General features: G+C 33.7%; 1 protein-coding gene across 4 annotated transcripts in view; it reads left to right on the top strand.

The window, feature by feature from the left end:
- NAA16 (N-alpha-acetyltransferase 16, NatA auxiliary subunit) overlaps positions 1-17335 on the top strand; it is a 66936-nt gene that overhangs the window by 13490 nt on the left and 36111 nt on the right. For 2 of the 4 annotated variants that reach the window (XM_024125973.3, XM_007112320.4), the window contains 4 exons: positions 2695-2848; positions 5769-5888; positions 8621-8716; positions 14299-14405. In XM_024125973.3, the coding sequence (XP_023981741.1) occupies positions 2695-2848; positions 5769-5888; positions 8621-8716; positions 14299-14405 (477 nt within the window). Of the gene's footprint in view, positions 1-1175; positions 1207-2694; positions 2849-5768; positions 5889-8620; positions 8717-14298; positions 14406-17335 lie in introns of all 4 variants that reach the window. The other 2 variants (XM_007112321.4, XM_055089458.1) reach the window with 2 other exon arrangements.

Raw genomic sequence — 17335 nt, 5'->3', positions numbered from 1 at the left:
CTCTGGGGCTATCTGCTTTCTTTGAAGAAGAGCTCTTGACTCTTTGAGTGAGATGGATGCCTGGTTACAGGGTAATATTTTAAACAAGGATTTGGCTGCTGAGTTGATGGAAATGGGGTCAGGGTCAGCCTTTCAGTTAATCCCTTAATCTTGAGCCCCATTTCTCATTCCTGCACCCTCTGTTTACTTGTCATTTCAGAATCCCGATCCTGTTTGGTGTTTTCCAGAGCAGATAGCCACCCTCCCTAAAGATTTCCTCTGTATAGCTACTCTAGGCTTTAACTTCTTCTGTTTTACTTCATCCCTTATTCTTCATTTGCTTTCCATTTCCCAGAAGTTTGTTGAAATCTTGTATGTTCTATTTTCATAGGTTAGTATATTTTTAAATCCTCTGTTATTTTTATTCTCATAAGGGAGTGTGGTAAGTTCATCATGTTTACTTAGATCCTTAGCTTTTTACTGCGAACTAGAGAATTCTCTATTGAGACTAGTTCTTTGTCTTTATCCAGGAATCAAGTCCTTACCATAAGAAGGTGTATGGTACCATATTCACTGGGGTTTGATAAACACTCTTTCATTTTAAATACAATGTTATTGCAGTTTGATGGTTAAAATTAGGTGTGTGGAATTTTCTTATTTTTTGTAATAAGTATAATGAAGAGGTATACGAGGCTTTTTTGAGGTATAATACATGCCATAAAATTTACCCATTTTAGTTGTACATCTCAAAGATTTTTTTTTGGTAAATTTATAGTCATGTAGTCATTCCCACAGTCCAGTTTTAGAATGTTTCGTCACCCCCAAAAGTTCTTTTGTGCCCATTTGTCAGTTTCTACTCATGCCCAGCCAACCACTGATCTGCTTTTTGTCTCTATAGATTTGCCCTTTTTGGAAACTTCGAATAAAGGCCATCAAATGCAGTGTTTTCTCTCTAAATTCTTTTATTCATAATGCTTTTGAGATTCACCTGTGTTAGAGCATGTATTAGTGGTTCCTTCCTTTTTAATGCTAAATACTGTTTCATTATATGGATACACTGTAGTCTATGGATAACACTTTATCCATTCATTAATTGATGGACATATATATTGTTTTTAGTTGTTATGAATAATGCTGCTATGAACATTTGTGCATAAGTTTTTGTGTGGACATATGTTTTTATTTCTTTTGGGTAGATACCTAGGAATGAAATTACTTGGTTATATGGTAAGTATATATTTAACTTTTTAATAAACTGCCCAGTTGTTTTCCTACGTGGCTGAACCATTTTACATTCCTACTAGCAATGTGTGAGAATTCCAGTTTCTACCCATCCCCACACCTGTTACTGTCCAATTTTTTGATGATAGCCATCTTAGTGGATATGTAGTAGTATCTGTTTTAGTTGTGTCTCTGCATTTTTCTAACAACTAATGCTATTGAGCATTTTATCATGTTCTTATTAGCCATTTGTATTTCTTCTTTGATGAAATGTCTATTCAACTCTTGTGCCCATTTTTTAGTTGGGTTATTTGTCTTACAGCTGAGTTGTAAGAGTTTCTTGAATATTCTCAATACAAGTTCCTTATCAGATAGATTATTTGCAAATATTTTCTCCTAGTCTGTAACTTGTATTTTTATGTTATTAATGGTGTCTTTTGAAGAAGAAAGTTTATATAATTTTGTTGAAGTCCAATTTACCTGTTTTTTCTTTTATGCAAAAGATTTTCTCCTATTCTTCTAAGGTTTCTTTTATTGTTTTAGTGCTCACATTTAGGTCTGTGATCCATTTTGAGTTAATTTTTGTAAATGGTATGAAGTATGTGTCTAAGGTTTTTGCATATGGATATTAAATTGTCCCACCATCATTTGTTGTAAAGACTAACCTGTCCCTGTTGAATTGTCTTGGCACATCTGTTGAAAATCAGTTGACCAGATTATAAGGGCTAATTTCTGAACCTTGTATTCTGTTCCATTGATCTGTATGTGTATCCTTATGCCAATACCAAGCACACTGTCTTGATTACTGTAATTTTAAAGGATGTTTGAAATTTGAAGTACATGTCTTCCTACTTTTTCTTTTTAAGATTCTTTTGTCCATGCAGGGTTCCTTTTATTTCCATTTGAATTTTAGCATCAGCTTATCAGTTTCTGAAAGCTTGCTGAGAGTTTGATAGGGATTGCATTGAATTTTTAGATCAGTTTGGGGAGAATAAATATAGAGTCAAAAAACGATTGAGTATTCTTTGGTATATGGGTCTTGTTTCTTAAATTTATTCCTGAATGTTTTGTTCATTTTGATGCTATTGTGAAAATTATTTTACTTTCATTTTCTGATTGTTCGTTCCTAGTATATAGAAGTGTAATTGATTTTCATATATTGATCTTGTATTCTGTCACCTTGCTAAACTCCTTTATGGGTTCTAGTAGGTTTTTTTGGAAGATTCTTTAGGATTTTAATCATTTTTATACTTTCCTTTGGTAATAGGATTTGCTAGCCTCTTCACTTTGCTGTAGGCAGAAGTCCCCACTCCTTTATTTGTGTTAAAGAATATATTAATCTTCTTTGCTGTTAATCACTCCTCTATTTGTAACTGCTTGTGGGTTGCTTTTTAAAGTCTGTGTGAATGACTGTCCTGAGAAAGCAATTAAATTAAAGATCTGTAACTGCTTTATATTATTATATAAGTAAGATAATTTGGTTATTTTTTTCAGGTTCCTCCCAACAAAATAGACTATGAATATAGTGAACTGATACTGTACCAGAATCAAGTGATGAGGGAGGCAGATCTATTTCAGGAATCTTTGGAACATATAGAAACATATGAGAAACAGATATGTGATAAACTTTTGGTGGAAGAAATTAAAGGTAAGTTGACTGCTTTTTCTTTTTTATTGGCCTCAATTAAAGAAAAGAATAAAACCTGTATACTTTATTATGTCCGAACACTTAAATGAGACTTAACTATATATCAGGCAATGTTCTAAACACTTTATTATTAAGCCATTATTAATTAATGTAATGGCTTAATAATAAAATTAATGTAATCTTCATAACAACCCTATGATGTAGCTGTTATATCAATTTTAGAGATCAGGAACTGAGGAACAGAGAGGTAAGTGACTTGCCCAGAGTCACACAGCTAAGCAATCTGTGTAGTGCTGGATTTGAGTGCAGGGATTTTGACTCCAGATTCCATTTTCTTAAGCAGTATGTTATACTGCCTTTATATTCAACCCCCTCCCCCAGTATTTATCTCCATATATAGTAAAATGAGAAGAGTAAATGACACTTGGGATCCTCATGAAAGCAAGATTCATTTATTTTCATTATGGGCTAATTAAGAAGACAGGATTCTGAGAAATAGTTTGTTAAGAATGTTTTTCAACAAAGTCAAACAAATTTTCTTTTTTATACATAGCTTTGCTCATCAATTACCCATTTCCTGAGTAACACTGTATTAAATAGAATGTCCATCTAAATAAATAATTAGTTTAAAACTAAAATCTCATGTTGCAGGACTTCTAAAGCTTAAAAATACTAGCTAAGGTTTATTTACTCTTCTGTGTTTCACAGTATGGTAATTGCTTAAACTGCTTAATTTCACTTAATTTTTTAGCACCTCTAACATGGGTATTACTTATTGTCCCTTTTTATATTTGAAGAAACTAAGAGAGGTTAAGGACTTGCCCAAGTTGCCCAGCCTTTCAGGAGGTAGAGTTAATTTCTAAAAATATCTTTCTGACTTCAGAGCCTTTACTTTTTTTTTTTTTTTTAATTTAAATAGACTTTATTTTTTTTATTTTTATTTTTTTATTATTATTTTTTTTTGCGGCACGCGGGCCTCTCACTGTTGTGGCCTCTCCCGCCGCGGAGCACAGGCTCCGGACGCACAGGCCCAGCGGCCATGGCTCACGGGCCCAGCCGCTCCGCGGCATGTGGGATCCTCGCGGACCGGGGCACGAACCCGTGTCCCCTGCATCGGCAGGCGGACTCTCAACCGCTGCGCCACCAGGGAAGCCCAGAGACTTTATTTTTTAGAGCAGTTCTAGGTTCACGGCAAAACTGAGTGGAAGGTACAAAGATTTCCTATATACCCTCTGTCCCTGCACATGCACAGTTCCTCCTACCCGCACCCCCCATCCCCCCAAGCCTGTAGTTTACATTTGGGTTCATTCTTGGTGTTGTATACCCTCTAGGTTTTAAAAAATGTATGATGACATTTTACATACTACCATTATAGTATCATACAGAGTAGTTTCACTGCCCTAAAAATCCTCTGCTCTGCCTGTTTCTCCTTGCCCCCAACCCTTGGCAACCAGTAATCCTTTTACTGTCTCCATAGTTGCGCCTTTTACAGAATGTATTAGAGGTGGAAGCATACAGTATGTAGCCCTTTCAGATTGGCTTCTTTCACTTAGCAATATGCATTTAAGATTCTTTCATTCTTTTCATGAGTCCTTTTAACTGCTATCCTCTACTCTTGTGGAGGAATGGGGCACGATCATAGTTCTTTTTTTTGTCCTTTTATTATTTTTTGAATTCAAGTATAGTTTAAGTTTAACGTACTGTTTATGGTTTTAACTAGTAAATGTTTATGTGTGTTTACTTTGTACCAAGTAGTGTGCTGACCATTTTAAGTACGTTATTTCAGTTGATTATCATAAAAACAGACTGATGTAGTGATATTTTGCAGGTAAGGAAATGGAAATTGGAAGTTTTGTAAGTTATTGAAAGTCACAGAGCTAGAAAGTGGTAAAACTGGTAGTTACACCTAGTTAGTCTTACTGTAGAGCTTGAGTAATATACAATATAATAAAATAAATAGTAAAATGATACATATAATAATCACTGTAATATGATGATGAAAGCTGAAATAGTATGTATGACTAAAGACATTTCAAAGGGTTGTTTGAAACAGATTCTGTAGGGAGTGGGAAAGCTTAGGGATAGAAAGTTGAGATATATTTTTTGAGATTCTCCCTTTTATCTTGATTAGGTGTGCTTTCCATTTTATCTGAAAAGTTCGTTATTTATTTATTTTGGCTGCACCGTGCGGCTTGCAGGATCTTAGTTCCCCCACAAGGGATTGAACCCGCGCCCCCTGCAGTGAAAGTGTGGCGTCTTAACCACTGGACCGCCAGGGAAGTCCCTATCTGTGAAATTTAGATTCTCATTTCCCATACCCACTTTCAATTTGTATGGCTTAGTAAAAGAAGTTGAGTCTTAGAGGTGACCCACATGTGAACATGGTTTGTGTAGTTTCTTGCTGCGAAGTGGTATTTAGTGTTATTGTTTTGGGAGTTAAACTTCTCCAGTTTTAGTGACCTGGAAAGGCCAGTAAGAGAATTGAATGGAGAACTGTTTAACATAAGAATTGATTAGGAAAAGTACATTAAAAATCTTGCAGTAGGAAGGCAGGGATATTTCATTAGAATTATTTACCAATCTATATATAAGGTAACTTTAGTTACTTTAAAGGGTGTACAAAAATGTGCATAATGCAAAGATTTTTTACTAACAAGTTAATATCATTTATATGGTGTGGGAGGGAGCCAAAAATGAATGTTAATATAATAGAATGTGTAAATGAAGGTTCATTTCTGAAGACAAGCTGTGAATTAATCTATGTTTAGTTATTTAAACTGCAACAAGCCCTAAAGGGAAGCACCATACAGTTGTCTTTCATAAACATCTATTATACTAATAATGCTTAGTGATATCTCTGGGATTAGAAAGGTATTTAATGTTTAAGCAAAATGAATGTGACATTTAAACTTAATTTTAGGGGAAATGCTGTTGAAATTGGGACGATTAAAAGAAGCGAGTGAAGTATTCAAAAACTTGATTGATCGGAATGCAGAAAATTGGTGTTATTATGAAGGCTTGGAAAAAGCTCTACAACTTAGTATGTAATGATTTTTCTCCTACCTTCTCTTAGCTAGTGTTTTTTTTTTTTTTTAATTATTTATTTTTGGCTGCGCTGGGTCTTCGTTGCTGCGCGTGGGCTTTTTCTCTAGTTGAGGTGAGCAGGGGCTTCTCTTGTTGCGGAGCACGGACTCTAGGCGTGCGGGCTTCGGTAGTTGTGGCGCACAGGCTTAGTTGCTCCGTGGCATGTGGGATCTTCCCGGACCAGGGCTCGAACCCGTGTCCCCTGCATTGGCAGGTGGATTCCCAACCACTGTGCCACCAGGGAAGCCCTTAGCTAGTGTTTGAAGTATAGTAAAAAAAAAAAAAAAATAAAGTTGTAAGAATATTTGAGGATGCATATTTTTAGTTTTAGCATTCATGTTTCCATTTAGGAAGATTACAGGTTAAACATGGTAGTGAAAATGAATTCACATATTTATATTTAAGTGATAAATGCTTACAGATTATTTTAGATTTCTTGATCCATTAAAATGTTACCAATTTACACTGACTAGAGTGGTGGGGAAGAAAATGGGCATTCCCTTTCTGGGAAATGTCATAATTATTTAGTATTTTTAAAGAATTAGAGGACTGTTACTGTCAATCTCTAAGAATAAGAATTGGGCCAAAGAAATGTTGCTGAGAGTACATTGTATATAGCATCAGCATAAAAGCTGTTCTTTTACTTTCAAGCTAGGCTAATTTGTGTAGAATAAATTGTATACATCTTCTTTTGAAATTTGATAACCTTGACCCTTTTCAGAAATCTAGAATATTATTCTAAATTTTCCCTAATATTCTCATAATTAAATATCTTTAATATTGCTAAAATCATATTTAGTCATGGGTAAGTATATGGCTGAAATAATTATGAAACTAATATGAAATAATTATGAAACTCGAAGATGTTGAAACAGCAGAATTTTTAAATTTAAAAAGTATGGTAAGTAGGTAGCTACCCATATTCATTTATAGTAGGAAGAGCTATGAGAAAAATTTGTTTGTTGTGTCTTAATCACTTGTATACATGAATCCAGGTTTTCTGTGTGTATTTAAAATTTTATATCACAAATTATTTTTAAAAAGTTCCTTGAATAATTGTTTTTAAGAAAATAATGAAAATTAAAATATTGATTAGATCAAGTCTGTCTTTTTAAAAAAAAAAAAACAGGACAAAAGTCATGTGTCTGAAGGTTGGAAATGTGAGATAACTGATTTTTCTTTAAACTACCAGTTACCGGCATGTTAATCACTTAACTGCTTTAGTAATATAAATGTAATATGTTCCATATATCAGGATCCATGCTTACTATAAAATATATTGATTATAAAACTATTTTTTTAGGTTCCTTAGGACCTTTTCTCCCCCATGGTAGGTTCTGGAGCTCCAACTTGTGATTTCAAAGAGGGCATTGAAATGGTTTGGTTTTTGTCTTAATGTTAACTACATGTGTAAGACTTGTTTTATCTGGGTTAGTGGGAAAATGCTTTTTATACTCATAGTTCGTCTCATTCTCTAAGATTAGGTATAAATATGAGAACTGCTTTTTAAAAATATGCAATAGGCTCCTTGTAAATTTTAGTATAAGGGTCCTTAATATTTCATGACGTCTCCAAATCATTAACAGAACATGAAAATAATTTTTCACATATCCCAGTTTTTAAAATTCAACCACATTGGAGCTCCAAAATGTATTATCGGAGGAAGGAAGGAGTCTAAACAAGATCGGACTTTACTTTTTAAATGCTGTGTTTATAATCTTGATACTGAACACTACATTTACGGTGGCTTGATTGCTAGCACCAAGGGTTATTTTTATAATAATTATATTTCTGTGGTCTGAATTAAAATCCACCTAGAACCTTATAGTTTAAAAATGGGTTTGCTTTTTCTTAAAAATTCTGCTGTAAATTATCTTATTGCTTATGTAAAATAATGCATGTAATCTCCCTTTGTAAATTATGCAGGATATTATTTTAGAATAATAAACTAGACCCAGATCCGATTCTGCAGATTGTTAATGTAGTTTACATATATATCCTGTATTTAGTACTATAAAATTAGGTTGGTCTTGACAGGGAAGATATAACTTTCTGTTAGAAGTATATTTTGTATCACAATATTTGGGAGAAGTAATTGCCACTTTAAAAGTCTGTTCTCATGGGGTTCTTTCTTTTGGTACCTGGACAGGGATATGAACTAATGGAGTTCTTTGTAATAGAGTTTCATTGAAGATTTTAAGTGTCAAACCTCCTTAGAAACTTAGTTCATCTTTTAAAATATTGCATTCATGACCCTAAAACTATTGCTTCTTTAAGCCTATCAATAGGCGTCATAGACTTTTGTTGGGTTTATGTGGGTTATATTGGGTTAGAGGATTTATGTAAGATATGTTATAAAGGAACATTTTCTTTTTCGTGGGTTGTGCATGCAGGAATATCAGAGAAGTGCAGTGTATCTTGAGTCTGTCTTGTGTGTATATGATTTGAGTTGGATATAGAATCTGTTGTGGTGAAATTTTGGTTTTCTCTGGACTTTGGGTTTAAAATGGTGATTTAATGATTATTTCATTGCCACAGTTTTTAATGTCATTCTTACAAAAATTGAGAGCAGCTTTAATATTGATAATGTGATTTTTAATTTATAACATAATTTTTAAAGTTTATTAGCATTTTATCATAGATAAAAGTTTTGATGCTTTGAATCTGACGCATATTTACTGATAATAGGCACTTTAGAAGAGAGGCTTCAAATTTATGAAGAAATTAGTAAGCAGCACCCCAGAGCAATTTCACCTAGAAGATTACCTTTGAATCTTGTCCCAGGTAATATTAGGATATCTTTTGTAACACTAATAATTACTTGTTGAAATTACTCAACACCATTCACATTTTAAAGCCTTGTTTCTGGAATAGAGTTTACATCTACACCAGTCTTGGGGGGGGGTGGGAGTGATCAGTTATTTATTTGTTATGCATATGTTGTTAAGAGTATTTACATTGTTAGCTTTATGTTGGTTTTAAGTGTCAGAAGTTATTTATATAAAATTGTTTTTCTTATGTGACTTTAAAGAGTAAACAGCATATTTAGAAGGTAAATTAAATTCCTTAGAATTGATGACAAATTATATGTGAGGTATTGTGATTTAAGTGGTAGAAGTTTTGACATTCTAGATCTTCTTTTTAGGACATAAATTCAAAGAAAGAGTTGTGAGCTCTTTTTGCCCACCGCAGTGTTAAAGAATATCACCAGTGCTGTGCAAGACCCTCTTTCCTCAGAGTTGATTGCATTCTTGAAATTTGCCTTTTATCATGCTATTGTTTTTGTAGAGCTCCATGTATTTTGTATCCCTAGAAATAAAAACAAAACCCTGCTTTTGTATTTTATGTAAATTGGAGCACTGTGGTGTGTATTCTATGATTTGCTTCTATTGAACAATAGTATATTCATGACCTTGATCTGAGTTGTAGCATGTAGCTGAACTCATTTGTTATTGAGCTTATAGGAGGTAAAGAGTATATTAGCTCTTCAGTTAGTGACTTTGTTGATGATTTTATGCAAAATTGTGCCTTTTTCTTAAAGTCATCTTTTATTTTTAGTTGTAAGTTTTATATATTATGAATTATTTATTGGGACTTCTGGCATGTCTTTTGATACAAGTCAGACCCTAGAATGCTAATATAACTTAAAAATCTCTATTCTAGGCATGGGGCGAGGGGGGGAGTATATTTTCTAATGAATTCTCATTTACAATGGAAATATTTGTTTAAATAATTGTGTTATTTTCTTTTTATCAAAAGATTAATGGAAATTAAAAGCTTTTTATTTGACTGACTTTAAAAATACATGAAATACCTCTTAGAAGTGTACTGGATTAGGCAGTAGATACAAATTTATTTAAAAATAAATAAATAGTGCCTTTCATTTATGTAAATGATGAATAGTATTCTGATCCTCCCTGTTTTGTTTTGGCTTCGTGAAGTAGGCAGATTTCCTAATGTTTTCCAGGGAACATTAAGTCCCAGTGGATGTTAGTAGGCTTGGTGAGGAGGATGCCTGTGTACTGAGATGTTCTTCAGTCAAATGAATTTGGGAAACTTTTGGTTAAACACAACAATCAGGCTTCTGCAGGACTTCCTAGAACTTTCAGTATATGAGTTGTGAATTTCCAAGGTGGGATGTACTGTGCAGAGAGGAGCATTTCCCTAGTAAAAGCGTTTTCTGGAAGATGCTCGAGCTCATATTTCTGTATTACCTTTTAAAAAAAAATAACAGCCTGTTGAAATATAACTCACATACCATAAAATTCACTTTTTAAAGTGTGCAACTCAGTGTTTTAACGTGCTTAGGGAGTTGCACAACCATCATCACTCCCTGGTTTCAGGAAATTTTCGTCACTCCGAAAAGAAAACTCATGGCCATTAGCAGTCACTCCCAGCCCCCAACCCCTGCACCAGGCCACCACTAACCTAACTTTCTGTGCCTGTGGACTCGCTGGTTTTGGACATTTTGTATAATTGGAATCATACCATAGGTGGCCTTTTGTGTATAAGGTAGGAAGTATATTTTTACTGAAAGATAACCTGGAACCAGTTGTTGAATGTAAAGTGTGATTTGAGTTAAAGTGGAATCATTCTGGACCCTCTAGGACATTGTCTTTGAAATGCCAAAAGGATCTTTTTACAAGCTAGGCCTCAGTTGAGGGGTCTCGACGGCTTGGGCTTCAAGGTCAGCATCATTTGCGGTTCTAACATGTATTTACAAAGCTCTGGGGACCATATATAAAATTGTGCAACTACTTAATTGTACCTGTGCAACAGCTGAATACTTCATGAAGTTTTTTTGCCTGTTTAGAAATATTTTTATGTGTAATAAGAAAGGTATCTTAGCATTATTAAAGGCAATAAGATCTTTTTCAAGAAACATGATGGAACTTGAGAATGCAAGTTTTGAAAAAGGCTTACTGGTTTTTAGATAAAAATGTTTATTACCTACAGATTAGTGAACAGCCAGAGTCCTGGGGAGATTCTCCAACAGCCTGAAATGTTAAGTGCTGTGAAAACAGTGCTTTTCAAAATAACTAGTTTAATTCATCGTGATCTATTAGTCTTCACTGGCCAAGGAGTGAGAAAGAGGGAAGGAGATAATCCAGAGTATTAAACGAGAATGCTAATCACATTTTGCTCCTATTTTATTTTTGTTTCATTGGATTGTTTTTAGTTTTTATTGAGATATAGTTGACATACAATGTGTAAGTTTAAGGTGTATGATGTATTGATTGATACATTTACATATTCCAATATTATTATCACTGTAGTGTTAGCTAACACCTCCATTAGGTCACATGATTATCATTTCTTTTTTGTAGTGAAAACATGCACCATTATTTAGAGTAAATTCCCAGGTTATCAGATACAGTCTGATCTTGCTGTTTATGTTCATTATTTTAGCGGTGGTTTTTGGGATATCAGTTTTTATGTGAATCTGTACTACATCTAGTGAAGAATTAGCATAGCATCTCTGTAGTCAGATAACTTGTTTTACAAGCTGCAGTGCTAAACAGGCACATAATGATTTTTTTTTTAATTTTAGAAATTTATTTATTTTTTTATACATCAGGTTCTTATCAGTTATGCATTTTATACATATTAGTGTATATATGTCAATCCCAGTCTCCCAGTTCATCCCACCACCACCAGCCCTTCCCCACTTTTCCCCCTTGGTGTCCATATGTTTGTTCTCTACATCTGTGTCTCTATTTCTGCCCTGCAAAGCTGTTCATCTGTACCATTTTTCTAGGTTTCACATATATGCATTAATATACGATATTTGTTTTTCTCTTTCTGACTTACTTCACTCTGTATGACAGTCTCTAGATCCATCCATGTCTCTACAAATGACACAGTTTTGTTCCTTTTTATGGCTGAGTCAGGCACATAATGATTGATAGCTTTTTATTCCCCCTAAAGGAAAGACTATGGGGGTACTAAAGAATCATTTTAAAATAGTTAGGAAGAAGGGAGGTTATTTATTTTTGTGAAACAGTTTTTCTTATATGTAAAGAAAAAAATTATGAGATGGGTAAATAGTAAGTAATTTTGGGATATAGTGTGTGACTGAGCAGTTGAGTAGCTGTGTATAGGCTTCTGGTTTAGACAGTGTATTCATACAGTTCTGAATAAAAGGGTGCAAAACAGGTTTTAACTCAAAAGTCTTTTCTGTGTCTCTGTCCTCTGGCCACCAAGTTTACTTCCCCAGAGGTAGCCATTTTTACTAGTAGATGGTTTAACTCTTCCAGAAATACATTGTGCACATACAAGCAAAAGTATGTGTTTGAGGGTTTATGTATAGTTTTCCTTTTCCCCCCGCCTTTTGTACAAAAGTAACATAGATTGTTCTGCACCTTGTTTTCCTTTTTCACTTAACTCTGTATCTGGAATTCAGTCCTATATCAGTATATAAGACCTTCCTCATTCTTTATCATAGCTAGCTGCACAGTTGAAATAAAAGTTTAAGGGGAGAAGAGGCTTTCAATATAGTGGATACTTGAGAGCTGAGGACATTGTCTTTTAAGTAAAATTGCCAGTATGATCTAAATAGATTGAGAAAGTTGAAGAGGAGTTCAGAGTAGCCTCTGACATGAAGATAAAATGCATGTTTTCTCAGTAAATGATAGCAAATGTGGAAAACATTCTTAACTATAGAAATACAATAGCTATCAGATGTCAAGGTGTAAATGATAGACAACATTTATTGAGTGGTTACTGTGTGCTTATGCTGTATACTTTTCATCCTGTGTGAGTCATGAAAGAGTACTCTTGAGGCTGGTGGTACTGTCATCTTACAGTGGAGAAATTGAGGTTTTTAGTGGACAGTGTCATACACGAAGTAAGCAACAACATCTCTGACTGCCTGCCACAATACTGTTAACCTTTGCTTTATATCAGAGGAAGTGCTGGAAAGATTTGATCTCTGAAACTTTTTGATTTTTAAGGAAGTAATGATGTGTATTTAACCCAGAGTGAAATTTTGTGTAGTCTTGATAATCTGTGGTTTTCAAAAGATTATATACAAAGTATACCCAGGGAACACAAAATACCACTCTGGGTTGAATATACATGATTACTTCCTTAAAATTCAAAAGTAGTTTTAGAGATCACATCTTTCCAGCACTTCCTCTGTTATAAAGATTAGAGATCATCTGAAAACAGTCTTCGTAGTAAGTTGAGGTAACAAATGTTGAACCTGTTTTTATATTAGATAAAATTTTCACTCAATAAAATTTAAATTTCTCCCCTTAATATTTATGACATCTGTAATATGTTGAGTATGCATGTTTTGTTCAATAGTGTCAGTCACAACAAATAAAAATAACCACTTGGGTTGTTGAGTATTTTGGTAAAATGTGATTCATAAAGAAACCTTAAGAAAGGTCATTTCATTAGTCTTACTTCAGCTTAAAACATTCATGACATATATGTATCTTTTTTTTTTCTTTTGAGTGGGCAAATCCATGTCCTTACATATTAACCCTTATTGTCAAAAAGTTAGAGCTTTTGTATTTAAAATTAATTTTTTTCAATTTTTTCTGCTTTTAAAAAGTGACACTGAAACTTTTTGGTAAGGGTTTAGCAGTAGTAGGAGATTTATTTACTTGATGTTACAAATAGGGTATTTATTTAATTCTAATGTTAGCATGCCTCAGGGCTCTGTCTGATGCCTTATGGATGTTATTTTACTTATTGTCTATCTCACCCACTAGAATGTTAATAATTTCCATGAGGGCAGAATTTAAAAAAATTTTTTTGTTTTAATCACGGCTATATCCTGGATACCTAGAGCAATGCCTGGCACATAGTAGGTGCTTGATAGATGATTGTGGAATGAATGACTGTTGAAATACATCACTAGTTGATTCGGAAAACATTTGTAAATACCGTGTTAGCATTTAAAAAGATATTTTGACTGCTACTTAAATATAGTGCTGGTTACAGTAGAATCCTTATATAGTTTGCAGAGTGCCTTCTGAGATGTAGGATTGAGATAGTAGGATTGAGCCTCTGCTTGTCAGTGAGATTAGGAAAGGTATTTCCTATGGGGACTGTATTCAGAATAGATAGTAGGTTACTTTTCCTCAAAGCTGCACAGTCATTTTGTTTACCTATCTTTTGAAGTGTTCCTTGAAGATATTTTGAATCTGCATCTAGGGAAAATACACTTGCCAACCGAACCGAGATATTTGGTGTTATGCTTTTTGGCGGTAACAAATAATGCTGACTGACTTTTTGGGTTTAAACATTGGATAGGAAAATCATTGTTTCTGAAGGAGTTTTATCTTTATTTATGAAATAATTTTGCAAACTGTTTGCATCAGTCGAAGTATAACAAAGTACACTTTTGTTTCTAGGTGAAAAATTTAGAGAACTAATGGATAAGTTCCTGAGGGTTAACTTCAGTAAAGGCTGCCCACCCTTGTTTACTACTTTGAAATCTTTATATTACAATACAGAAAAGGTAAAATTTGGTCTTTATTCAATTTGCTGTAGTCTTTTTATTAACTTAATTATTACAGAAAGATTTCCATGTAAATAATATGCTATGATTCAATTATTTTCTCTATTCTAGTAATAGTGTGCACCTTAGTCTAATAATAGATGAACTGAAATTGTATGCATGTACTATAAGTAGTATCAAAGGAAATGTCAATCTGAAATTTACTGAGTAAAGGGTTTATAAAAGCACTTAAGTAAAGGTTGTTGTTTTTAATGGGTATACTTTTGTAGTGGGATTTTAAGTTTGACCTGTTGTCACCAGAGGTCTATATTTAACTATTTCATGATTAATTATCTATTATATTATGGTATGAGTGTGGATTTTTAAATTCCTTATGCTTGCTTTTAAAGTTAGAGCATGGAAAATTGTTACTGCAACAGTAAAATGTCATTTGGTGCTGTTAGTTTTAACTAATAGGCTACATTTTAATGTAGTTTTAGCTAGTTTTCGAATGAAGAGAATCACTTTCTGCTTTTTAAAATTAGGAAATAGACTTGGTTTTATATTAGAGAGATAATTAGAAAATTAAAAGTTAATAGAAAATAGTTATATTTCCAAGCATTGCTTCTTATTTCTTAAGGTCTAAAATCTTGTGTTCTTTTCTGTAATCAGTTTTTGGAAGTTACTAGTGGATAAGGAAAAGATTTTATTAGAAATGCTAAAATATTTTTAGTTAAACCTATATCACTTAATGTTTATTTAGTTTTGACCCATAATTATTTATAAATTAGTAATGTGAATAATAAAATATTGAAAAAAGTCAGTGTTAGGTATAACTGATTGACACTTTCTTCCTTTGGCAGCAGGTTTCATAAACTAAAAGGGACAACTGATAATATCTAGAGGGGAGTGGCTGAGGATGACTAACAGAACTTCTGTACTCTGTTCCTACCATTGGTGCATCCGGTCTCCTTGCCGACTGGGCAGATCCCCACTTCGGGAAAGAGACCTATAGTACTCGACTAGGGAAAAGTGTCATTTACATTAAAACAAACGAACAAACAAAACTTAACAATTATTTAATGTCTGTAGTATGCTTTATTTGATTGCAATGGTACTGCTATTTTTTTCTGCAATTGATTTTTTTCTTTTGATTTTTTTTTGATAGTGATTGATTCATATGAAAACATGTAGCAGTGCCTACCAGTAATTTTTGTAGGTTATTTAAATTAGCATTTGCCAAAATTCTTCTCTTACTCATTTAGGCAAGGGTGACAGAGAAGAAAGATGAGGTAAAATGTCGGAAATAATAAAGAACATGTATGTGAATGAGAATAGAGTAGTGCTTTTGTAACACTGTCTTACAGCAAATACTGAAGACAGAATTTGTTCCTTACAGAATTCCTTACAGAATTTGTTCCTCTTAAGCTATCACTAGGCTTTCACTGGCTTTCTCAGTTTTCATAAGAGGTATAGACTTAAAAAAATAAATCCCCCCAATATTGATCCAAAATTACCATCTTAAAGGTGTTAAGCATTTGTTGGTATTTTATTTTATAAAGCTTGGAAATTGCATTTTTAAAGGTGAGAATGCATTCATCTGTATGCGAACCTTTGACATAGTGTTAATCTTTGAGCACGCAACAGGAATGTTTACCATGTGTTTTTGAGAATTGAATTAAACTGCAGAAAATTGAGTTTAAGTTGTCAGAACTTAGTATAGTGAGAAAAAATGTACAAGTATGGGAAATCCTTCTCAAATCATTTTGATCACATATTTGTGATAACTCAAGAGGGCATTTTAAAATTTGCATATTTCTAATCAGCAGTGAGTCCTGTTTTTAGGTAAGGGCTGCATTTTAACTCTCGAAGCATTTCAAAGAGGTTAAGGCTGATAAACAATTATAGTTTTGTAAACTTCCAAGTCTTAAAGAATAATCCATGTCAGGTACCATGAAAATAAAATTATCTTTTGAAGTTAGCTTAGGATATAGTACAAGTGTCAAAAAGTATTTAAAAAATGTCTCCAGCATTTTAAATTGTGAATTTTGACCATAAATATTTTGTTTTTTTCCCCCCAGCAATTTCACAAGCACTTAATGTGTTATTGTGCAGTCTTCATTAACTTCTTTTTAATGACAGCATAGTCTTTTATCAAAATCATACCTCCAACTGAACTTTGATTTTCAAAGTTTTTGCAGTTAAAAAAGTATATCTTTGTACACATAGCTGTACTTAGGATTTTTGTCTCATAAATTCTCAGAATAAATTAATGGGTAAAAAGTATGAACATTTTGTTATTCTTGTAAACATCAATTTGTATCGCCACTACCAAAGTGTGTGAAAGGTTCACTGTGCCCTCACCAGCATTAGGCAGTGTTAAATATTTTCTTTTCTTATGTTTGCTTTTCTAATGAGATTTTTTTAAAAAATGTAAAAAAGCTAAAATTTAATGTAACCAGATTTGCTGATCTTTATTTCTATTGTGGAAGTTCACCTATTGTTTTAGAAACAGTTTGGAAAGTCCTCTTCCTCTTGAGCAGTGCTTCTCAAGGTGGGGCGGGGGAGGGAATTTTGTCCCCTCCCCGGGGACATTCTGCAATGTCTGGAGATGTTTTGGTTGTCAGCCTGGTGGGTGTGCTACTGATACCTAATGTGGGTGGAGCCCGGGGACGCTGCTGAACACTCTTCAGTGCACAGGACAGCCCCCCCACAGCAAAGAACTGCGTCACCAACGTGTTGGGCTGCGTAATTCTAGGGGCTGTCCTGTGCGTCACAGGATATTTGGCAGTGTCCTTGACCTCTACCACTAGGTCAGCAGCTGACCCCCAGTATCTTTGTTGTTCTGTTAATAGCTTTATTGAGATGCAGTTCACATACAATAAAATTGACCTATTTGAAGTTTACAAATTCACTGATTTTTAGTATATTCAGAGTTTTGCAACCATCAC

The sequence above is a fragment of the Physeter macrocephalus genome, chromosome 13, assembly GCF_002837175.3.
Source record: "Physeter macrocephalus isolate SW-GA chromosome 13, ASM283717v5, whole genome shotgun sequence".
Taxonomy (NCBI): domain Eukaryota; kingdom Metazoa; phylum Chordata; class Mammalia; order Artiodactyla; family Physeteridae; genus Physeter; species Physeter macrocephalus.
This window is presented reverse-complemented; position numbering and strand designations above follow the sequence as displayed.